The 25,191-nt window shown below is 34.6% G+C and overlaps 2 protein-coding genes across 2 annotated transcripts; both read left to right on the top strand.

The window, feature by feature from the left end:
• The first annotated feature begins 7,642 nt into the window (after positions 1 to 7,642).
• On the top strand, positions 7,643 to 13,124 carry LOC144361155 (uncharacterized). The gene is made up of 7 exons (XM_085496259.1): positions 7,643 to 7,896; positions 9,882 to 10,046; positions 10,494 to 10,580; positions 11,043 to 11,897; positions 12,090 to 12,172; positions 12,554 to 12,779; positions 12,934 to 13,124. Exons 1-7 carry the CDS (start codon positions 7,665 to 7,667, stop codon positions 13,059 to 13,061), a joined length of 1,776 nt encoding a protein of 591 aa, XP_085352385.1. The 5' UTR covers positions 7,643 to 7,664; the 3' UTR covers positions 13,062 to 13,124.
• Positions 13,125 to 13,562: 438 nt separating this feature from the next.
• Positions 13,563 to 17,863, top strand: LOC146726309 (lysosomal alpha-glucosidase-like). The gene is made up of 5 exons (XM_085496258.1): positions 13,563 to 13,590; positions 13,991 to 14,229; positions 14,382 to 14,513; positions 17,014 to 17,127; positions 17,401 to 17,863. The coding sequence occupies exons 1-5, from the start codon at positions 13,563 to 13,565 to the stop codon at positions 17,458 to 17,460; spliced, it is 573 nt and encodes a 190-aa protein (XP_085352384.1). The 3' UTR covers positions 17,461 to 17,863.
• The last annotated feature ends 7,328 nt before the right edge of the window (positions 17,864 to 25,191 follow it).

Raw genomic sequence — 25,191 nt, 5'->3', positions numbered from 1 at the left:
ATTCCCTGTTAGGATATCGACATACTAGATGTACCATTATCACTTGCACAAGGGGTGCAAAGTTGCACATAAAAAAGTCAACAATGGCATTCATTGTTTGTGATCTGTCACCTAACCATTTTTTTCTCAAACCATGTACTTTTGTTTACATTGAGGTGCTCTTTTGAGACTGAGGATTTCTTGTGATTAATGGAGCAGAATATCTTCAACACATTTCATTTTCTCATACCTTTCTTAATAACAATTGCTTATTTATCTGCTTATTTAATTGCTTATTTATCTTTCCATTTAATTCTAAAAACTCTAATAATATCATAATTACTGTAAGTTATTCTTCTTCAATAACGAGACACAATCTTGTCGTTGTAGGATATGAATGAACCAGTTCAGTTTGGCAATGGATCATTGATTGGTTGTCCTCAATCTAAGTACGATTATCCACCATATACACCAGGTAGGTACCGTGAACTGTTTATATTTTCACTACTAGAAATTATCATGATTTCATGATTTGTAAAGAAATAATTCCGTGAAAGTCACTGACAACCTGTATTGTAGGACACCAGAGTAAATTTTCACTGCTGCATTATTTTGCAAAATGCAGTGTTGGAAAGTGTTATAGATGCATTTGAATCCCTCCCTTATTTAGAAATGTTTTCCTTTGTTTATTTTAGACGTACTGTAAAGGGGTTAATTATTCACTGGGTTTTGAATTTGCTTATTTCGCTGACTGGAAAATGCGCTAAATTAAAACCCAGTGAATATGTAATATTTAGTATGGAACACATTATCTAAATTATATAACTGTGAATTTAAAACCCACTGAATATGCCTGAAATGATAAATTAGCAAAATTTAAACCTAGTGAAAATTAGTCATTTTACAGTATTGAAGTGCTTATAATCAGTGCGAAATGTTTTTCATTGCCTTTTCAGCCCTCTTATCTCAGGAATAATGCAAAATTTGCACTTGGGCAGTAGCTTGATGCATCAACCTCCACTACACATCGGTTGATACGATAACCGTACTGCCTTAATTTGTTCATACTTTGCTGTATTCCTGTCATAACCTCATAATATAATGCTGATTTACTTATTTTTAATAGGCATATTTGAGGGCATAATAAAAGCTTTCACACTGTGTGCTTCATCAGATCAGTACAAGTCAAAACATTATGATGTACATAGCTTGTATGGACTGACAGAGATGAGTGAGTATATATCGTTATTCCATTTTGATATTGTAGCAATTTATGTAGGTTTCAAAACCATACTGTGTAAAATACTTTATTTTTGCTTTGAATTAATTTTCACTATTTTCGCTGAAGGAATGATTCAGTGAAAATAAAATCCAGGAATATATACTTTTTTTTTTATATTTTGCATTCAATTTTGCATTCAACTTGTCAAAAATCTGTGAAAATTAATTCCATACAAAAAAAAAAAAATCTTTTCAGGGAAAATTATTTCCTGCTAAAATAAAGTGTTGTACAGTATTTGGAATTAGTATTGAAGTGTGGGGTAACATAGGCATGGCACCCATGAATATACTTCTCTCTATATTTAGAAAATCAATCTTTTTACAAGGGATGGCATGCTTGTATTTTAAACTCTTATAATCAATACAAAACATGAACAAGCAAGGTTTAGGTTTTTAACTCAACAGGCTGCCCACAATTATACAAATTAGCTACCAAAAATTATTAAAATGCTTTGGTCTACACAGCTGATATCGATAGTGCACATGTATTGAATTGACCTCTGTCAGACTAGTTTATATTGTGGCGATAACTTCAATATTTTTGTGATATTTGTTAAAAAAGGCTATTTTCCACTTCTACTTGAAAACTACCAGCTCAATTACTTTGATACTAGCTGGGGGTCCATAGCTCTTTTAGTGTTGGTCTTTAGTTTTTGTGATGGTATTTTAGTCATTTCTGATTCATTTTGCGTTATTAATTTGTTATTTTCAGACATTAGGGTTTTTATGGACACTTGTGTAACACAAACATGTTATTACAACAACCATGGAGCTATTTAAAACATGAAACCACTTGTTCTAGTAAATCATTAAAAAGGGTAGCAATACAGTGCAAATTATTTTTTCCTTTCACCTAGTTTTGAGATGCATGTATAAAATACGGTACTGCTTTTTAGCTCCACTGTTAAAGATGACAGGCATGACGGTTGGTATAGATGATTGCCCATTGTCTCATGTCACCTTTTTTCCAAACAACTTCTTCTTGAACACTAGCCAAATTGCTCTCATCCTAGGTACATAATGTTCCTTTGGTGAGGTTTAATCATTTCATGACAATGTCTTCAATTCTCTATTCTTAGCTTCGCTGTCGACTTTGTCGAGGGGTGCTTATCATATGAGTGATTGTCCGATTGCTTTGATATTCGATATATAGGTGCTACACGTGGACCTCTCTCATTTGTTCATTTTGTAATGATATCTTTAATTCTTTAATTTTGGTGAATATTTTTGTCTTTTTTGGTAAAAAATGATATTTTTGACTTCTTGTTGAAAACCACAAGTCCGACGCTTTTATATTACATATATAGGTACTACATGTGGACTTCTTTCAGATTTGTTAATTTCATGGTGATATCTTTAATTATCTAATTTTGAGATGCATGTATAAAATATGGTACTGCTTTTTAGCTCCACTGTTAAAGATGACAGGCAGGACGGTTGGTATAGATGATTGCCCGTTGTCTCATGTCACCTTTTTTCCAAACAACTTCTTCTTGAACACTAGCCAAATTGCTCTCATCCTAGGTACATAATGTTCCTTTGGTGAGATTTAATCATTTCAATAAAACGAGGCCATATGTCAAGAACGATACATGGGTATTAGATGCTCAGTGACGACCAAATGGTAAATAAAGGTTTAAACAATAATTTAATAAAAAATGACAGTTTGACAAAAAAAATGTTTTATTTATAATCTTAATTAATTTTCAGCTTTTCCACTGATATTTCGAGTACTAATTATCACATTTCAATGAATCTAGAACTATGCAGAGACCCAATTAGTTTTCGGTAAATATTTATGCATATTAATCACCTAATTTGCATCACTAACCAATTTTCACACTGATATCTCAAGTGCTAATCATCACATTTCAATGAAACTTTGTACATGGATGCTGTAGGACAATATACAGACCTGATTAATTGTGGGTTAAAATCTGTACATATTAATTACCTAATTTGTATAATTGACCAATTTTGGGCTATCACACTGATATCTAAAGTACTAATTATTCCATTTCAATGAAACTTAGTACAATGATGCTCTAAGACAATGTACAAAGCTGATTAGTTTGGGGTTAAAATCTGTTCATATTAATTCTCTAATTAGCATAATAATTCATAATTTTTTGGTTCTAATCACATTTCAATAAAACTTGGTACATAGATGGTCTGTTACATTGTGCAGACCTCATTAGTTTTACAATCTGTTCATATTAATTTTATGATTTGCATAAATAGTTTTCAGCTTTTCCATCAATATCTCAAGGACAAGTATTTTCGAATTATTTTTTAACGTGTTTCCAATACTCTCAGCACATGGGAGTTCTTTCTAAGCTTTCTTTGATTAGTAATTTTAGTCAAAACAATAATATTTTATAGTAAGATTATTCAATACCACAAGATACATATTGAATGTTTATTATATGCTTCCAATGCATGTGTTATCTTGTAAGCCTAATTAAGGCTGCTGCCCAATATAAAACATTTTTTTAGGAGAAGGGTCTAAAACTAAAAATGTGCCCTCAATCTTCTGATTTATTTGTTTCTTTTGTTTATATGCACAGGTTTAATTGTGGCATTGGTCCACTAATATTTGCTGATCAGTTCATACAGCTGTCAAGTTCACTGGCATCTAAGTACATATATGGACTTGGTGAACACTGTGGTAGTTTTCTACATGATGTCAACTGGTCTAGATATGCTTTCTGGAGCAGGGATGTTTTCCACGCTGTAAGTACAATGTAATATGGACTACAGAGGGCGCTGTTAATAGATTTGTGTTTTATCTGACTTGAAAACTGGAAAATATTAATGATATTTATTTATTTTCCCATTATTTAGGAAAATTTAAACTTGTATAGTGTTCATCCATTCTATCTGTCTATTGAAGATGATGGCAATGCACATGGTGTGTTCTTACTCAACAGAAATGCTATGGGTATGTATGATAGTTGTATATTCTCTGAGAAATTGTCATGGAACTGTTAACCTTTTTACCACCAGTTCCCTCTTTTCATCACCAATTCACAAAATAGTCCAATTTATAGTCTGCACTTTCCGTCAGAAGGTTAGGACAAAATTAGCCAAAATTTTTGAGTAAAAACTGAAAATTGACTCAAACTTTGTCTGTTGGCTCTGAAATTAGAATATAAGAAAAAAAGTGCAGAAAATTTGGCCGAGAAAGTCTGATGTTGAAAAGGTTTAGAAGTTAAGATAGAACAATCCTCAATTTTGTATATTATACTATTTTTTACAATTCACCATGCAACATATACTTCCTGAGTATACCCTTATAAAAATGAAACTTTGATAAAACCTTCCCGATGCCTTCCTGGTACCTTCCGGGAACTAACCGGGAAGGTTCTCGCATAGAAATACTATGCAACAAAAACTAAGCAGCTTTATGCGGCTAGCTGCTTAGTTCTTGCATAGTGTTAATACTATGCGAGAAGGTGTCAGTTATTTTCATACTATGCGAGAAGGTGCCAATAAAAGCATAATTCTATGCGAGAAGGTGCCAGCTATTTTCATACTATGCAAGAAGGTGCCAGCTATTTTCATACTATGCAAGAAGGTGCCAGCTATTTTCATACTATGCGAGAAGGTGCCAATAAAATCTGAATTATATGCGAGAAGGTGCCAATAAAATCTGAATTCTATGGGACAAGATGCCAGCTATTTTTGTACTATACCAATAAAATAAGAAGTTATGCAATTTCACTCTAGCTTCCGACTTGCACAAGCACCCTTTGAACCATTTAAAGAGTAAAATAATCATCATCACAAATATGTGTTGCATTAATGATAAATTTTATTTAAACCTTTTAAAATTTACAGCAACAAAAACTGGTTTTATTTTACAACATTAACTGTAATTATTCTTGACTACAGATTTGCTATAAATGTGTGTGCAACACTGGACTAAATGCAATTGCATTTATGAAATACACCCCTAGGTGTCTCGGGGGGGGGGGGAGGAGGGGTTGTTTCTATTATATTATGCAATTCTGAGAGACACAAATAACTATATAGTACCAAAAGCCATGTTCAAATGTGATACACTTTTGAAATGCTTTATTTGAAACCATCGTTAATAATATAAAAATATTTTGTTTGGAAATTGAGTTCAATTTGATTGTTGTTTCAACTTTCCCAAAAAATAATATTTACTTTGTGACAAATATTCAATTTATCTAAATTCCTTCCTGTGAATTTTGGTTTTGATACTACCAACAGAATTTTGTGTCCCTTAGAATCCAAATAAATACATGTGCACTGTATAGTTTAGACTGTCAACAGTTCTCGGGCCTAATAAAGAGTAACTTATTTTCAAACGCCTTGGGCGTTTTAAAGATATGCCGAAGGTTTTTCAAGCGAGAGCCGTAAGGCCCGAGAGACTTTTATAGCATGAAACGCCCTCATGGCATGACATTCCTGCGGAGATTTGTCACTCAAACTATGCCATACACCGATCAACCAATCATGAGAGAAACGAGTCACCAAGGAAGTAGTTTGAGTGACAAGTCTCAACAGGAACGTCACCGGGCAATTTCCAGGTAATGTTGCATGAGGGCGTTACATGCTATAACAGTCTCTCGGCATTTCATTAAAAACACCTACAGCATTTGAAAAGTGATTCTTTATCAGGCCCGAGAACTGTAGACAGTATATGTATATGTATAGTTACTAAATACATTTTTGAAAATGATTGCACAAGTGATATGCAAGATATAATTCCAATTTTGAACAAATTATCTGTGAATCTAATCACACTCCACCATATTTCCAAATTCACATACATAACTAACATTGTTGACTGAAACATTTACACACAGACCTAAAATATTATTAATTTGAATCAGATCTATGTTCCTACTCTCAGACTTGCACGGGTGTATGTGGCTCAGTGTAATGTTGAGGAAATTTTCCAACCCAGCAAATGCAAGGATTTTTGATCGTTGCTCTGACTCAAGACGACATATGCATGCCAAAATTGATTTGACGGTGCAAACACAGTTTTGTTCATTCTTACACCAACAGTGAGGGATAGCAAAAAAGTCAACTAATCCAAATCGAACAATATTGTTTTGGCTGTCAAAATACTTAACACAGTAAGAGTTTCTAGCTTTCACTCGTGTGTAATCTCGTGAATGAATTACCTGACCATGAAGGAATATACGACTATGGTACACCAATTTCTTTGGCCTCCAGCCAAGACAGTCTATAACCTTACACATGAGTTCATTAGGCAAGTCCTTTGAATAGCCGCGACCCAGTGGACGAACAAACTCATCATTCTGAACATTACCACATGGCTTCACAAAAGATACATTTTTGCACATTCCTTGAAGAAAGGATTGCTCCTTTGTACCTGAAACAGATTCAATCATTTGTGGAATTGTTTGCAGTATATTGACAGACCCAACAATCTGCAAATCAACATGCTGAGTTCCATGGAATAACTTCAAAAGGTTGCCATTGAGGTTTTCAAATGGAAAACATGAATATGCCCAGAGAGGACCCAGATCTCGAACACACATTGGCAAATGGAGAAGAGAATGTAGGTTCAATGTAAAATGCTTGAGCCCATATAATGGTTCGAACATCAGAACAAAATAGCGCAACAATAGTTCACGTAATAACAGTTTCTAACTAAGACCTTGACTGGGCTGGTCTGAAGCGAGATTTTTTTTCTTTCGAAAAAAATAAAACTTGCTTGTTAGCACGGCCAGAAGCACCTAAAATGTCTCACAGATCTACACAAACGGTGACGTACGCGCTCTTTGATTTAGATTTTCTATTTTGATGTACCAACAGTCTGAAAATAAAAAAGTAATATTTATATTGAACAGTCAAATGTATTTGAGCTGGAAACAAATCTGAAATATTTGTTGCTAAAATAGGTTAAATAATAACAATACTATGTGTAGATTTTACGGTTACGTAAACTGTCAATCGTAACATCCAAGTACAGTTACTGGATTGTAAAGCGGGAACTGTATATATAGCCGTCTGCTTGGTACAGCTTTTTAGCACCAAGTTTAGTGATAAAATCAGCAAAAATATTGGTGCGTTATTCTTGTATACATTCACGAAAATGTTGCATATAATCTCACAATAAGTTAAAAACCAAATCAGCATGGCCTTAATGCTATAGGAAAAAAATGCAGACGTTTGTACTCACCCTGTAGGAGCCAAGTTTTGATGTTCTAACCCTGCGTATTTACGCGGAACCTGACGTCATTGGCACCTGTCGGCACGTACGCATTGGCGTAAACACGCGCTGTTAAACCTTGTAGCAAACTGAAAACGAGGCATTGACGTCAGAATTTTCGGCATTTTGCGGCAATTCCGAATTCCTTCACGATTTATAGGTCGGTGTACATGTACATTTTGTGATAATGGGTTTTAACCTAGAATCTGATCACCCAGATGTAAAGAAATCGCTGAAATTGATAAAGAGTCCGGGAACAGACTTTGCATGTATTTTTTGGACGATAGATAAGCAGTTTGGTGTGATACCCAGGAAGGATTGTTTGCACCATGAAGACAGTTTAGAGGACCTTCTGTTTGGCGATGCCTTCCAGGCAATGTACGGAAAAGAGAAGTACGATGCGGTTTTTGTAACGCATGGTAAGGTGATTTTTTATATTCTGATTTTAGTTATTACAGTTTTTGTACAACGATAAAAGCCTGAATAATATCTACATCGTTTGTTTTTGTTTTGAATTAGTGGATAGTAATAGTTTTATGCAATCTGTATTATTTCTCGTTTATTTTTAGATAGCAATATAATTATTTGTAGATTATATGTTTGGTAATCTGTTTTACCGTACTAGTCCGACTTAGCACCTATGCTCAACTAAGCGCCCAGCCTACTTTCGGGAAATTTTATTTTGGGATAAAGTTCGTCTTAGCGCCCAACCCTTCTAAATTATGACTGCCTAGACATCGTCTGACTTTTCCGAATACCAGTACCCAAATTTATATAATACAGCGTAAATATCGACTGCTGCCAATGCGAAAACTACATATACCCATCGACGATGACCTGTTAAAATTCCAGTTTACCTTGCAATATTTTTTAATTACAATTTGTTTCTACATCATGCCATTTTTCGTCAAAATCAATTTCAACAGATCGTACTTCGACATCGCTTCTTCGAGGCTTCTTCATTGCCTTACCGAAATGCCTTCGGGAATTCCCGGAGAATTTCGTCGGTACAACCCATCATTCTGATTGGTTAATAACAGACTTGACCTATTAGGTCAACAGACGTTGTTGTAGGTCAAATCTCCTGGGTCAAATCGAGAGTTTGCGTACGATCGAACACATTCGACAACGAGGTGATAAAGAGTTTGCCTTCGACTGTTCTCCCTCAGACTAATAATTTTTACATCGTAAATAACATTGGAATATTAAAATGTGCGTTTTTTTGTTACCATTTCTGTTTCTTCATTGTAAAAGTGCTGGGTAAATCAATGACGTCTAAACTAATTTCGAAATTTTATTATTGACTGAACTAAAATTGTCATTTGTTTAATTTTCCGAAAGCGTCATGTAATAGAACGTAATGGCTTATTACGTAATGGTTTATTTATGTATACTCTGAGTATTATTTAATGCAACAATGCCACAAATTCTTACTAAATAATGTCCCCAACTGTGTAATTCTACAACTCAATTATCTCATCATAGTTAAAATGAGACAACTTAGACATGGTTGTGTAAAAAAACAAAAACATTGTCTATGTGTAAAGTTATATATGTATTTTTCTGTTGTTTATTTAATTCATTTCAGTTTAACTGAAAATCTAATACTACAACTGATGTCAATGAGAATTTTAGTACACAAGAACATTTAGTAAATCCTGTTTGCTTTGTCATTAATGTTCAGTGATTTATTTATTTATTTATTTATTTATTTATTTATTTATTTATTATGTACAGGAAATGCTGTTATAGATCAAGCAAAATATCATATAATTTATCAGATAAATTTGTTTTTTCATCTTCAATAACATTTCTTTTATTTCACACATTAAGTTGTCCCTTTTTATTTTAAAACTTGGACATTGCAAAATAAAATGTTCAAGGGTTTCTTCGACTTTTTTCATAACATGGAAAAATTATGTCATCTTCACTATTATTTTCCCATTTTCTTTTTTCATATGCCAACCCAAGAGTACATGATCTTGCTCTGAATTTTAGCTGTGCTCCTTTAAAGTTATTTATTGACTGAAGATATTTTTAACTTTTCAAGCTAGTTTTGAATTATCTATAATAATTAAGGCTTGATTTTAACTTCATATCTTCTCTCCGCTTGGATTCATCATGGTTCAGAACCAACGTGATTCAAACTATTATTACACAATGTATCAGCACTGGTTGTTTTAACAGGCATGAATCGTTAAATCAGCTCATATTACCATTTATACTAAGTGAAAAAGTTGGTATACAAAATATATAGTGCCGTATGCTAGATTTGATTTATTTGTCACATACTTGGGTGTTTATTTGAGTACCTGCAGCTTTTGTAACTTTGAGGCTTGTGTTGATATATTTGTTGCAAGCAGACACTTCAGTAAATCATATAAATTATATTCATTAACATTAGGTGCTAGTGAATCAGAACTGGTGAAGTTGGCAAAAAAATTGTCATCAATTAGAATTGTTAGAATCAGTCATGAAACACCAAACTCTGGTAAAAGACAACGCAAAAATAAACAGCGTGCTGATTTTGTGGATGAAGAAGACAGATCTTCTGAAGAGGAAACTGCAGGTAATGATCAGTTTTTATACATTTTCACAAGTAAGTCTGACATTACTTGCCCGTTATGGACTAGTGCGAAATTCTCATTTTTTTTCAGGTAAATTAATTGCCAGCTGCTACAGCAATAGCCATTTTTGAAGCGCCTAGTCAAGTCAAATGTACAAACATCAATGTAGCTTTAAAAGTTGTTGCAAAATTATTTAAACTTAAATCCTTTTGAAAGCTTTGTTGCATTGTCCAATCACTGTGTTGATCTGGTTGTCAATCACGCTTTTGAGAACTTACCGACTTTTAAATCAATGGAACTTCTGAAAAGAAATGTATACATATTAACAATTTCCTACAATGTTAGTATATTATCTAGTTGGATATCACTTTAATTCCAAGACAAGGCTTATGGCTTTTATGGTAAAACATATTAAATTGATTTTCTTTTGATTTGTCTTGCACCTTCAGAGTCTCCAAGGAAAAAGAGAAAAAACATTAAGACAACTAGCAAAAATAAAGTTAGCACTAAAACATCTAAAGAAAAAGAAACAAAAGGTAAGATTGCATTTTTGGAATAATAATATTGTACTTTACGATCATTATTCCTCTCTCAAAGACTTAATATTTCCCTAAACGAGCACATGGTGAACCAACATTGTAATTAAGATAATTTTTAGATGTGGGAGGGTGTTCTGCTAGGTGCCCACTCCCTAAAAAAGATTTTCAAAACTTGAGTATCCTGGGTATGGTAACAACATACAGATATACTGGGTACGACAGCTGATTAAATGTTAAATTTATTATTGATGTTTTTTTTTTTCAGTTTTGATATATCTCTACCTTAATTAAGAAAACAACACTATAGTTGTACACTACAGTTTTATGGATTTTCTTGTGGTACATTTTATACAGTGCATGTTGTTTATTGAAAATGCTGTTTTGTTTAGCTTAATTTGCTCAGTTCAGTACCACAGAATAATACTATGTTTGTAATGATAAAACCTTTTTCGTCACCAGAGTCGAAAGAAGCTAAAGAAAAGAAAAAAAGAGCAACTCAAGCCAAAAAACAGGCATCACAAGACCAGGCAAAGGTGATACTTGGTGATCTTATCGATGTACGAACATCAGACCAAAACAGAAGATCCCCACCTAACCAAGATGACAGGTCCCCTCCCAAACATAGTGACAGGACCCCTCTCAACCAGTATGACAAAGCCCATCCAGACCAACAAGACAGTTCCCTTTCCAACCAACATAGCAGGTTTCTCCTCAGCCAACACAACAGGTACTCTTCCAACCAACATGACAGTAGATCCCCCACCCGCCAACATGATAGACCCCCTCCAAACCCATGTGACAGTAGATCCCCCACCTACCAACAGGACAGCCCCCCTCCCAATCAACACAACAGCTACCCTTCCAACCAACATTACAGTAGATCACCCACCCACCTAAATGACAGTCCCCCTCCCAGCCAATACAACAACTACCCTCACAATCAGCATGATGGATCCTTTTCCAACCAACATCACAGATGCCCTACTAACCAACTGATTGCAACCAATGACAGATCTGTCAACCAACATGACAAATCACCACCCCTTGAGGAGTACAGCAGACCACTTTCTGGCCAACATTACATTTCCTATCCTGACCAATGTTACAATTACGCTCCTGACCATCAATTCAGTTCTCTCAATGAACACACCAATACCAGCCCATCTTTCCTAACTCTACTTGGAAATTCTGATGTGTGTGCTGAATGCCTTTTAAAAGACAAACAACTGAAAAGCATGCAAGAAAAGCTTCAGAAAACAGAGATGGACTATCATCATATAAAAATTAAATACCAAGAATTGAAGGCTTCAAAAGGTAAATAAGTGCTTCTTTATGTGCTTGTAATGATTTCATGGTTTTTAGCACATGTCTCCTAAGTTTAATGATCTGAATCTCCCTGATGGCTTTATTGCTCCCTGTTGTAAAGGTATTGAAATATTGTTCATATGTGTGCAATTGTAATATATAAAAAAAAATATGTTCAATACCATATTCTTTTTCTTTCAGCTTTATATTCATCTACAAGCATCTCTCACACTCCTAAACACTATGTACCAGTGCGTGGTGTACAGATTCCTGCAGCACCACATGTAAGCATATAACATTTTTAGTCTTGGATGAAGATGGTTACTAATAGATTTTGGTTGTTTTCTGTGTGTTTATCCTTCAGAAGCTATATCGCCTAAAGTCTTGTATCTGGTGTGATAGTGACACAGAATTTGAATGGCATACATAATACACACCATATGTATTCCTAATTGTTAGACATCTTGAGTGTCTAAACAATAGAGTGACTACATGTATAACCATCTTAAATGACAACCAGTGCAAAACACATACCATATTTTATACTGTCGTATACATTGTGCTACGCACAAATTATTCTGAAATAAATTTTGAAGGATTGGTTTGTTAGCTAGAATATACAAAAACAACTAACACTTTTAATTTGTATTATATGATTCTTTCAGGAATTTGTAGCCCTAGGGACCGATCCACCATTAGGGTTTGAGAGGCTGGGGAGTACCAATTTATGTGTACAAAGCTTATGGTTATCAACAGTCACATCTAAATGCAGAAACGATTCTCCATCACTTTTTATGAAAAAAATGATAGATGGGTTTTTTCTACCAGAGCAGTTGAGTGGTATGAACAGAACTAAACTGGCGGAAAATATAACCATAGATGCATTGATTAGTAAGTATCTAGATAGATTGGCTATAATAAATTGGCATTATAATGATTTTTGAAACCTTTTCACATGCAATATCAGGCATATGATACATGTTACAAAACAATTGATTCTTGCATATTCAAATTTTACCATTAGGTTTTCTCTCTTTATTTGTAGAGTATGCCTGTAGTCATCTAAAAATGGCAGATAGGGACATAACTACATTGGTGAACCAGAAGTGTTGCTCCATGAAAAGAGCTCACCTCAACAGCATGAGAGGAAACAACACACAGGAGACCAATTAGTGCCTTTTTTTTTATTTAGTAACTGACTGGTCTTTTTCAATAAAATATTTTTTGGGCAATATATTTATCTTGCAGTTAATTTGTTGATCACCAAACCCCAGTATACAGCTGGATGCATTTTGACGATGTCAGAATGTACAAGAAAGTTCCCAGTACTTTCTGCATAGTCCTTTTATAAAATCTCATTGCTGCATAAAGCTGAAACCTTCCCGATGCTTTCTCGCATAGTCCTTTCATCAAAATGGTTTGCTGCATAAAGCTGAAACCTTCCCGATACTTTCTCGCATAGTCCCTATTCAAAATAATTTGCTGCATAAAGCTGAAACCTTCCTGATTCTTTCTCGCATAGTCCATTTTTAAAATGGTTTGCTGCATAAAGCAGGAACCTTGCCGCATAAAGCGGGAACCTTCCTGATACTTTCCCGCATAGCTAATTTGCATGCGAAAAAGACACCTATCTGGAAGGTTCCCGATAGCTATCTGGTGCTGAGCAGGTACACTATGCAGGAACCCTTATATTTTTATAAGGGTAATCCTTCATAATCTGGAAAAACATAAAAATTACTTTGAAGTCACACTAATTGAAAGGACTGTGGTTACAAAGCAATGGATATGAACCTTACGCATTAAAATTTTGTTTCAAATAAACAACACATATTTGACCCAATTGCAACTTGTATCAAGCGCATGATTCTCAAACATTAGTTTATTTTCATGATGTATCATTGTGTTCAACCAAAATGTTTATCGTAAAAATTTGTTTTGCTTCGTTGACTGCATAGTCAGCAAGTTCTAATTAAAAATGCTACATAAATTGGTTTCCACCCTCCTTATGGCTCATTCATTTATTTATGTATTAACCTTATTAACTAACGAGATCTAGTGTTACCCTAGCTATATCAAATTATTCCTTTGTTTACTGTTTTCAGAGTCAATTTTTCAGACGTCTCCATCCATCACATGGAGGACTGTTGGTGGTGTTTTAGATTGTTATGTCTTCTTTGGACCCAGCCTTGACCAAGTGATACAGCAATACACTGAAGTGATTGGAAGAACATTTATGCCACCGTATTGGGGTTTGGGATTCCACCTGTGTAGATGGGGATATGAAACTGTTGATGGTACAAGAAAAGTCACTGACAGAATGAGAAATGCCAAAATACCACAGGTATTGTTATGTTAGACTTTTTATCAGTAGATGGCTTGTGTCATAATTTTTCTAATAATTTTTGTACTTCTCATCAAACTTAAAAATGTTTATCAATTGTTTATGTTTAAAGATAATTCTCATGAATATTTAAATTTACTTCTCTGAACTAGGATGTACAGTGGAATGACATTGACTACGCTGTAGCCTACAAAGATTGCACTTTAAATAAGAAAGTATTTGGGGATTTACCAAAATTCATTGATGAACTTCATAACAATGGCCAACACTATATACATATCATGGTAAGTTAGGGATTCAGTATTTTTTAACCCATGCATGTGTATAAGTGTAAAATGTCATAGGAAATGTAATTCATATACTGATCAGGCTCTACACTAAATGGCCATACGAATAGTTTTGATTTATCAAAATAATTTGGGATTCCAGTAGATTATTATGTCATTGTAATTTTGATTGGACATATATTCAAATCAACTTTTGGAAGCTGGTTACATAATTTAGACTTAACTAAAACATGTTTGACTCAAACCAAAAATTTCTACATATTATTCACCAAGCCACTAGCATACAAACTAAGAAGTGTACCCTCAATTCGCTCAGTCTCTGGAATAGGAATTCCAAATAACACTTCCTACACAATTCAAGAGCTTTTGATCTTGACATTGGTAATACTAAAGTTCAGAGCTTATTGTTTTGTTTGTTTTGATTGAAAGGATCCTGGTATTGCCGCTGACAGTGCCCCTGGTACATAGATAGATAGATAGATATTTTATTTGACACAAAATTTAGCATGAATGAAAAAAACATACAATAAATCAATGGTCAAGAAAAACACAAACAAAACAATAGACTAAACTAAAGCTTAGATATAAAATCAATAAATTTTCCCAAGCAATTGACAATGAAGCTATCTTTAGTGCCTAGCAAGCACTTGAATTTCTCAAGAGTTGATAACTTGCAAATGTTGTCATCATAAATTGCTAATTCAGCTTCAAATTTAGTACGAGCTTGTACAATCTGACTATTTTTACAATTGAGTAAAACATGGAATTCATCCCCAATAGCCTGTTCATTACATAGAAAACAAAACCTTTGCTCTGGAGGTGTTTTATTATATCTAAGTTTTTCAATTGGCAACGCGTGAGAAGAAATGCGAAACTTAGTGAAGCTGACCCTGTGTTGCACATTTTTGATTTGTTCTAAATATGGTTCAAATTCAAAATTTTGTTTAAACTTGTTAAAAGTACGTAGCTTATTCTTTTCTGGTTTAAATACCGTTGGCAACCAGACTTTATTATAGTAAACTTGTTTGAATTTGGTTTTGAATTCTATAATGTTAGATTCATCGCTAATTTTAGTTAATGTGAATAATCTTTTAACAAATGCTGTTCATGAATTACCGTTCATTTTATTGTCAGTATTAAAAGCACAGTCCAGAAGATGATTATGTTTAATTGATTTTAGCTTTTCATAATTTTTCAATGTTTGTGAACTAATGTCAATAATGAGAGGATAGCTACCAAGTTCAGCTCTAGATGCTGCATTGCTGGCTTTATTATTAACACCTAAAATCTGTTTGCAAAGTTTAATGTGGAGTTGTTCAAAGTATGTTTTGTCATTAAACAGACTTTGTATAAAATTGTCTTCAGTTATTTCGTTATTTTTTGTTTTAACAAGTTTGAAAGTAAAAGCCCCCCATATCTCAGATCCATATAATAAAATGGGTAGGATTGTACTGCGATATAACTGAATAGCATTTTTTGGCGAAACTATATAATTGTGTAGGCTAAGTGTTTGTTTTAATGCACCTATTGCACGCATTGCTTTTTTGACTAGATTATTGATAGCAATTGTAAAATTACCACTACTTTGAAAAGTGATACCTAAGTAGGTATATGTTGGGACAACTTTTACCTGTTGGTCTCCTAAGTAAAATTTGCCATCTATCTTTCTTCCCCTGTTATTAAAAATAATAATTTTAGTTTTGTTAATATTAACTCCAAGTCTCCATTTGATACAGTAGCTTTTAAACAAATTAAGATTATCTTGTAGTCCTGTACTTGTGTTTGAAAAAATGACAATGTCATCTGCAAAAAGTAGGCAATTAATATTGGTGCCATTAAGACTGACAGACTCAGATTTTTTAAGACTGTCAGATAGGTCATTGATGTATATGTTAAATAGTAATGGGCTTAAGTTGCATCCTTGTTTAACACCACTAGATGATACAAATGGTTTGGTGCACCCCTGACCAGTCTTAATAGCATAGCTAGTATTTGAATACATTGATTGAATCAAATTTATACATTTTCCTGTCACTCCTGCTTTCCCTAATTTAAATAATAGCCCTTCACGCCAAACACTATCAAAAGCTTTGCGTAAGTCAACAAAGCAGGCATAAAGATATTTCTTGCCAATGCTATTTGTATATTTATTGATAATTGAATGAAGATGTTGTCTGTTGTTTATTGATAATTGAATGAAGATGTTGTCTGTTGTCCTCCTATTCTTTCTAAATCCAAATTGAGAATCTTGTAAGAAATTATTATTGTTAAGAACATTTTGAATTCTATTATGAATAATGCTATTAAAAATATATATGAACCATTCGATCTTGGTAAAAAAATGGACATCTTTATTAAACTGGATGGAAAATACATAGAAGGGAAGGTATGTATTCTATGCGAGGAAATTTATTTACATTATGCTTTGTATTTGTGTAGAATTGTATTTGTGAGAATATGTTGACATGACGCACATTTTAATTATTTTTGTTTTAAGGTTTGGACCAATGTTACCGTGTTTCCAGACTTTATAAATCCTAGAACTAGTGAATGGTGGTACCAGATGATTTCAGAATGGTATAAAAAAGTACATTTTGATGGACTCTGGATTGTGAGTTATACATATTTTTACAATACATTGCTAGTATTTTCTAATGAGACAAAATACAGCAAGAAAGTGTAAAACAGTGTTTTCAGTAGTAGGGATAGTAACAAAAGTACAATGGTCAAATTTGCTATCATGCAGGTATATCTTTTAGACAAACATTGTATATGTATATATTCACATATATCTAAACTTTCTAATGTTGTATATTGGTTGCTATGCATTAAATGAGAATGTTTGAATCACAGATATATTTTTAACTCGTTTATTCCCTGTTAGGATATCGACATACTAGATGTACCATTATCACTTGCACAAGGGGTGCAAATTTGCGCATAAAGTCAACAATGACATTCATTGTTTGTGATCTGTCACCGAACCATTTTTTTCACAAACCATGTACTTTTGTGCAACAATTTATTATTTAATTAATATATTTTCGTTGAAAACATTTTGTAAATAATGTAATGTAATGTAAATAATAATTAAATGTGTTTGGAAATACAAGCATGTGTTTGGGGTTAAATTCCCAATATGCAAGCGTGTGTGTGGGGATTTAAATTGCAATATGAATGTGTGTGGGTGTGTGTGTGGGGATTTAAATTGCAATATGAATGTGTGTGAGGGGGTTAAATTGTAATATGAATGTGTGTGGGTGTATGTGGGGGGTTAAATTGTAATATGCAAGCGTGTGTGTGGGGATTTAAATTACAATATGAATGTGTGTGTGTGGGTGTGTGTGTGTGGGGATTTAAATTGCAATATGAATTTGTGTGTGTGTGTGGGGATTTAAATTGCAATATGAATGTGTGTGAGGGGGTTAAATTGTAATATGTGTGTGGGTGTATGTGGGGGTTAAATTGTAATATGAATGTGTATGAGGGGGTTAAATTGTAATATGAATGTGTGTGGGTGTGTGTGAGGGGGTTAAATTGTAATATGAATGTGTGTGGGGTAGAATAGAATAGTTAGGGGGTTTCCTTGGGGTGAATAAACATGTTTATGGGGGGGTACAGTGGGTGTTTTGATTAGTTTTTTGTGGGTCAGTGTTCAGTACATATTGATCTTTTCATTCTTAATTAGCTCAGTTTGTTTTTAATATTTGAGGATATTTTTAGTTTGTTTGATCTTTTTATTTTTTTAATTTTTAATATTTGTATTTTTAATATTTCAAATTACAGTTTTATTTTATTTTATTTTTAAGTATTGATTATTTGTAATAATTTGTTTTTAATATTTTCAAGTATTGATTATTTGTAATAATTTTTTTTTAATATTTTTAAGTATTGATTATTTGTAATAATTTTTTAATATTTGTATATTGTTTTAGATTGTTTGTATTCTGTTTCCACAGTGGGTGGTTTAATTAAATGAGCGGGGGAGGGGTATTGAATAAATTTAATGGTGGTGTGTATGCATTGAAGTGTGTGAAATGGTGTGATTTGAATACACATGTTATGTACATTTGATGTCATCCACACATTTATTGTATTTATAAGGACTTGTACATAGCGTAGGAGATGATATGGTGGTAGGACACCGTGCTTACCATAAATGTCTTGGATAAAACATTATATTGTAAAAACTGATATTTGTAATACATTAAAGAAACAAATTAAAATGTGTGATTATTTATTTGTGATACTATTACAGGAAGCGTAACATTTGTGGTAAGTGAAAGTTATTTTCATGCCATATACTGTGGTTATCTTTTGCAAGAAAGCAAGTTAAAATACATGGATATGCCACATTATAAATGATTAGTAAATATGTGGGTGTCCATGTAGAAATAGACCAAATGTTATGCAATGTGAAAATAGGCCTACATGTATGTATAGTTTGCTGTAAATTGTTTAGCACAATTATGCAACCATGCAGAAGACAGGTGCTCCCAGAATCCACTGCATCTATCGAAATATTAGAGATTATTACAAAAATACTGCAAAGTATGCACAACGCGAGTCATATCACCCGATACATCACGTACTTCTCGAGTGCATACTATCCAGTATTTTTGTGATAAGCTTGTTATTATTCATCTATTCCCTGCTTGTAGAAATAATTTAATAAGAGATAACAGATTGAAGAATACTCCGTACAGCATTTTATTGAGTGGTAAATGTGCGATGTATAATAATGCAACTTATACATGTCCATTAGTTCAGTTTAAAATTATGGTTACTTTTAAACTAAACTGTTCTTTGTACGTGACTGAAAATTGTTATCAGATTCGTTAAGACAAAAACAATTCACTCTGAACTTCAAAATCGTTTAATTATTAAAAATCTTTTGATCTCAATAAAAGATGGCAATTGCAGCTTTTATCCGATCCAAAGTAATGCCATGTTTTTATTTACGATTATCAGAAAATGGTTTTACAAGCGTACAGTTTTGGTCAGAGTCGAGTAAATTGCATGAGAGCGAAAATGATTTCTTATATTAAAATCGTCCAGTGATTTGATCTGTCATCTATGATCACTGATTGGTGCACTCTACTGAATGGCCACCCAAAGTACCTAAATACCAAGTATAAAAGCGATTGCGCTGGTAGTTTTCAAAAATATCCGCTAAAAATAGGTTATGGGTATCAACACCAAATCAACAAAATCTGATAGAGGTCCACCAATTGACTGTAAGTGAACCATTCTATATATACTTGCATTATCTCTAGAGCTCACTTTGTGAAGTGCCTTCGTTCTCTCTCGCTGCATTTACTCAACAACCTGTCGTAAGAAGTTCCATTTTTCACACACTCCCCTAATTTCTGGCCCGACTTCGTGGTGCTACAAGGAATCTATACTTCATATCACTACACATGCATGCAAACTAATTAGTTTGACCAGTTCTGGAATTAAAGCCAAAACCAATTTACAGGGCAGCAGTTGAATTGTGATTATGATGGTGTCACCCCAAGCCTTACAGAAAACTGAGTAATATAGCGTATATGAAAAAATGTGTAATCCCTTGAGGTGTAAGCTGTCTGTGGCAGAGACTGATTCTGGACCCTCAACCACGCCACCAATGGCAGAAATCAGTAAAGGTTTGGAGAATGTACATGCAGGAATTAAGGTAGTACAGAATATCGATTAGTGGATATGATTACTGCACTGCCTTTGTACATACTATGCTGTATTAATAACCGCATATCTGGAAAATTAAGACAGAATGCCACTTGTGTGTTTTCGACAAATGCAAATAATCATGTTAAAACAGCCTAACCTGTGTATAGTGATCACTCAAGTTGCAATAAAACCAGTGTATAGTGACCACACAAGGTACAATCAAACCAGTGTATAGTGACCACACAAGGTACAGTCAAACCTGTGTATAGTGACCACACAAGGTACAGTCAAACCAGTGTATAGTGACCACACAAGGTACAGTCAAACCTGTGTATAGTGACCACACAAGGTACAGTCAAACCAGTGTATAGTGACCACACAAGGTACAGTCAAACCAGTGTATAGTGACCACACAAGGTACAATAAAACCAGTGTATAGTGACCACACAAGGTACAGTCAAACCAGTGTATAGTGACCACACAAGGTACAGTCAAACCAGTGTATAGTGACCACACAAGGTACAGTCAAACCAGTGTATAGTGACCACACAAGGTACAGTCAAACCCGTGTATAGTGATCACTCAAGGTACAGTCAAACCTGTGTATGGTGACCACACAAGGTAGTCAAACCCGTGCATAGTGACCACACAAGGTACAATAAAACCAGTGTATAGTGACCACACAAGGTACAGTCAAACCAGTGTATAGTGACCACACAAGGTACAGTCAAACCTGTGTATAGTGACCACACAAGGTACAGTCAAACCAGTGTATAGTGACCACACAAGGTACAGTCAAACCAGTGTATAGTGACCACACAAGGTACAGTCAAACCTGTGTATAGTGACCACACAAGGTACAGTCAAACCAGTGTATAGTGACCACACAAGGTACAGTCAAACCAGTGTATAGTGATCACACAAGGTACAATAAAACCAGTGTATAGTGACCACACAAGGTACAGTCAAACCAGTGTATAGTGACCACACAAGGTACAGTCAAACCTGTGTATAGTGACCACACAAGGTACAGTCAAACCAGTGTATAGTGACCACACAAGGTACAGTCAAACCAGTGTATAGTGACCACACAAGGTAGAGTCAAACCTGTGTATAGTGATCACTCAAGGTACAGTCAAACCTGTGTATAGTGATCACACAAGGTACAGTCAAACCAGTGTATAGTGACCACACAAGGTACAGTCAAACCAGTGTATAGTGACCACACAAGGTACAGTCAAACCAGTGTGTAGTGACCACACAAGGTACAGTCAAACCTGTGTATAGCGACCACACAAGGTACAGTCAAACCCGTGTATAGTTAACACTCAAGGTACAGTCAAACCTGTGTATGGTGACCACACAAGGTAGTCAAACCCGTGCATAGTGACCACACAAGGTACAATAAAACCAGTGTATAGTGACCACACAAGGTACAGTCAAACGTGTATAGTGACCACACAAGGTACAATAAAACCTGTGTAAAGTGACCACACAAGGTACAGCCAAACCTGTGTATAGTGACCACACAAGGTACAGTCAAACCTGTGTATAGTTACCACACAAGGTACAGTCAAACGTGTATAGTGACCACACAAGGTATAGTCAAACCTGTGTATAGTGACCACACAAAGTAATCAAACAAGTATGACTTGAAACAAATCAGCAAAATTATTCTTGAAAGGTTGGTCTTTATACACACGATGCTATGTTATGCCATGGGATGCTAAAAAGTTGTCATTATAAACAATATTTATATAGAGGTGGTCATTGATACAGGTTTGAATGTATGATAGTCAATAGTATATAGAATTTTTTAAATATGGTTTTGTTTTGTTTTTAGAAAAATAATATTCATAAAATTATTTATTTTTAAATACTTCTAGAAATGAACAAGTACATTGTAAGATAAGTAGTACCATTTGTAACCATTTTAAAACTTTGCGTTGAGATATATATATACATCCTTGTCATGGGTAACCATGGTAACATGTTTTGAAACTATTTCTTGTAATATAAAATGTCACATATCTTAAAATAAAGAAAATTACATTATTTTTTCTATGAGGTAGCATAGTATAACGATAGGAGATGGTCGATCACCGCCCAACTTCCGTTGCACGATCATCACGTGTACGACTGTGAAGCTGCGAGGACGGGCGCAATGTTGTTTGTTCGCTCGCTGTAGTGTACTTTGGGGCCACCCACGTAGGTATAGCGTAAGTTAGTGAAATTTACAACGTGCTAGCCATTAACCATAGCGCACATGAGGATAGCGCACAAAAGTCGGTGAAATCGACAACGCAGTGTGTCACCGACATCGACTTATGGACAATACCTACACTTAAATGGGGGTCGAGTTGACCAGAAGCCGTTCCAACGAGGTTCCGGTCAAGTCGCACCTGAAACCTACTCGCCCTAAACCAACTCGATTTCGTTTTCAACCGGCGTTGTCGATTTCAACGCAAAAAATACCGGTGTTGTCAATTTCGGGTTGGTATCGGGCGAGTTACCGTAATTTCGGACGAGTTGAGTTTGGTGCGGGCAAAACTTAAATCGTTCAAACAATCCGGTACAAATCTAAACGAGTTTTGAATTCAAACGTTATGGCATAACATATGAAAATTGGTGCTACAAGTCTTAGTAGGGGATTTGGATTATAACGCGATCTAAATCCAACGTTAAGCCTTTAAACGTTCCATTGTTTTTAGTGCCAAACCCCTTTGTTAAGTACAACAACAAATATTTCGTTGGTGTTTGTGAGCTCTTGTGTGATTGGTCAATGCATGGACAGCTCTTCCACTTCCGTGTTTTACTCCCTATCAATTTGGGCCCTGTTTAACCATAGACAGTATAGTAGTATAGTAACACCAATGCCAAACTTAGGCAGAGCTGGAATATTATGATGAGCAAGTAAACAATGACGTCATATTTACTTCCATGCGATGTCACTAATTAATTGAATAAAATTAAAAGTTAGTTTCAGACGTCAGTAATGTTTCCGTACATGTTATATTCAGTCTGTACCCCATTTTCGACAAAATATTTGAATATTTTTTGTTTTCATGGGGCATGAATCTTATTATGTTATTGTTTACCGACTATGCTCGTTTTTTTATTTTCTCTGCCACGCATTTTTTTTTCAAACAGACTTTGAATCCGTATGTTCTCTCGTCTGTCACCATCTTGACAATAGCTCACACTCTTTCAACCGGAATTCATGTCTAAGGTTGTACCCCGTTTTCGACAAAATACTCGAATATTTTAGTTTTCCTGATGCATGAATCTTCTTATTATGTTATTTTCCACCGACTGTGCTCGGTTTTTGTTGTTCTCTGTCTTGCACTTATTTTGAAATTAACTTTCAATCCGTCCGTTTTCATGTCTGTCGTCATCTTGACTACTTATTCACACTCTTTCAAACGGAATGCATGTGTAAGTTTGTACCCCGTATTCGACAAAATACACGAATATTATTGTTTTCATGATGCATGAATCGTCAAATTTTGTTATTTTCACTGACTACACTTGTTTTTTGTTGTTGTCTGCCTCGCAGTTTTTTAATAGACTTTCATTCCGTTTTCCGTTTTCACGTCTGTCGCCATCTTGACTACACGTCCAGTCTTTCAGCCTGAATGCACGTCTACCTACGTTATACCCTGTTTTTATTATTAATAACTCGAATACTTGTGAATAAATGAGGCACGATTGTCTTTATTATTTTATTTTCACTATTTTCGGGTTTTTGTTAGCGTTTCAAAGGGTTTTTTTACGTGACGATCAAGAAAACGCAAATCTTCGCTATTTTCGATGTTGATGCCCGGGCTCTGAATCACACACACAGAGTTGTTAACATGAATTGCTGTGTCTACTGCGTTTGGATCTTCTTCACTATCATTTCCACCATCATCAAAATCCGAAAAAAAAAAACATCGAGCAAATCATCTACACACGGGAACTCGTGATCAGCAACGGCCATTTAGAGTACCGATGGAATACCGTAGGCGACTCTCATCAACGAAATTACGCAGTCCGCTTCATTTATTGTTTAGTTTGATAATTTATAATCATATATTCAGTGTGAGACTGTTGCTTTCAAGTTGTGTTAATACAAAGATGATTTAAACTTGTCCCTTCGGTTACCAACGTATTCAATATAAGGAAATAGCATGTGTGTGCGTTTGCGTGAGTGAAAGATGCAGGCGAAATTTCTCGTCAGTTCTATATATTTCGAACGCGCGTGGTCGGCGCCTTTGATTGCGTTTATTTTGTTCTTTCATTCGCGAAATCTATCACTGGCACCGTTTATTTTGTCATGTCTCACAACTGAATGTCCAAGCTGACTTTGTTTTGGTTGTATATGGTTTTGTGGACAAGGGAGGTCATCTTGGTTGCCTAATTAACTAATTAAAATACCTGTCAGGCATCTCTACCTTAACGAGAAATGGAAATAAATATTTAGTTTATGTTAACGGTTAGTTTAAATCAGTTTAACTTTTTTCCAGCCTACCCCGCTACAATAGAATCGCTGGAGTTGCTTGTCCTTCTTACTACTATATTGTCTATGGTTTAACTCCGGGGTTACGTCCAAACGCCACCCTCTTGACTGGAGATCTGCGTTAGAAAATAAACCTTTGTTGTTGCGGTGTACGCAAGAAGATGAACTACTTATGTTTTTAACATCACTTCACCTATTAACAATTCACCCCTAGACGTGATAATTTCATTTCAATAGTAAAAATCCGTTCTCAAAAATCCAAATAATCACAACCTCACCGAAATTCATTTTCTATTCTTACCCACAAAGCCACACCCAGACCATTCATCAAAACGAGTGGTCTGGGGTATACTAGTACTCTGACCCATGCCGAGGACTTCCTGTTTGTAATGCTATATGATAAATCAGATTAACTATCACGTGAAACCAAAGACAATTGTCTTTGGTGAAACCAAATGAAATTCATTCTAAAATAACGTACTTATACCCAATTGATTCTGGAAAAAATGA

Source organism: Saccoglossus kowalevskii, unplaced genomic scaffold, assembly GCF_978046115.1.
Source record: "Saccoglossus kowalevskii unplaced genomic scaffold, keSacKowa6.1 SCAFFOLD_24, whole genome shotgun sequence".
NCBI classification, from domain to species: domain Eukaryota; kingdom Metazoa; phylum Hemichordata; class Enteropneusta; family Harrimaniidae; genus Saccoglossus; species Saccoglossus kowalevskii.
Note: the sequence above shows the minus strand (reverse complement) of the source record. Positions and strands in the feature narration are given on the sequence as shown.

Excerpts from the sequence above, each read along its gene's own strand:
- LOC146726309 (XM_085496258.1), top strand. The coding sequence starts at position 13,563 with ATGCAGGAACCCTTATATTTTTATAAGG. Across the intron at positions 14,230-14,381 it reads GAAATGCCAAAATACCACAG|GATGTACAGTGGAATGACAT; the intron begins GTATTGTTATGT and ends TCTCTGAACTAG. Across the intron at positions 17,128-17,400 it reads ATTTTGATGGACTCTGGATT|GATATCGACATACTAGATGT; the intron begins GTGAGTTATACA and ends ATTCCCTGTTAG.
- LOC144361155 (XM_085496259.1), top strand. The coding sequence starts at position 7,665 with ATGGGTTTTAACCTAGAATCTGATCACCCAGATGTAAAGAAATCGCTG. Across the intron at positions 10,581-11,042 it reads TAAAGAAAAAGAAACAAAAG|AGTCGAAAGAAGCTAAAGAA; the intron begins GTAAGATTGCAT and ends TTTCGTCACCAG. Across the intron at positions 12,173-12,553 it reads AGATTCCTGCAGCACCACAT|GAATTTGTAGCCCTAGGGAC; the intron begins GTAAGCATATAA and ends TGATTCTTTCAG.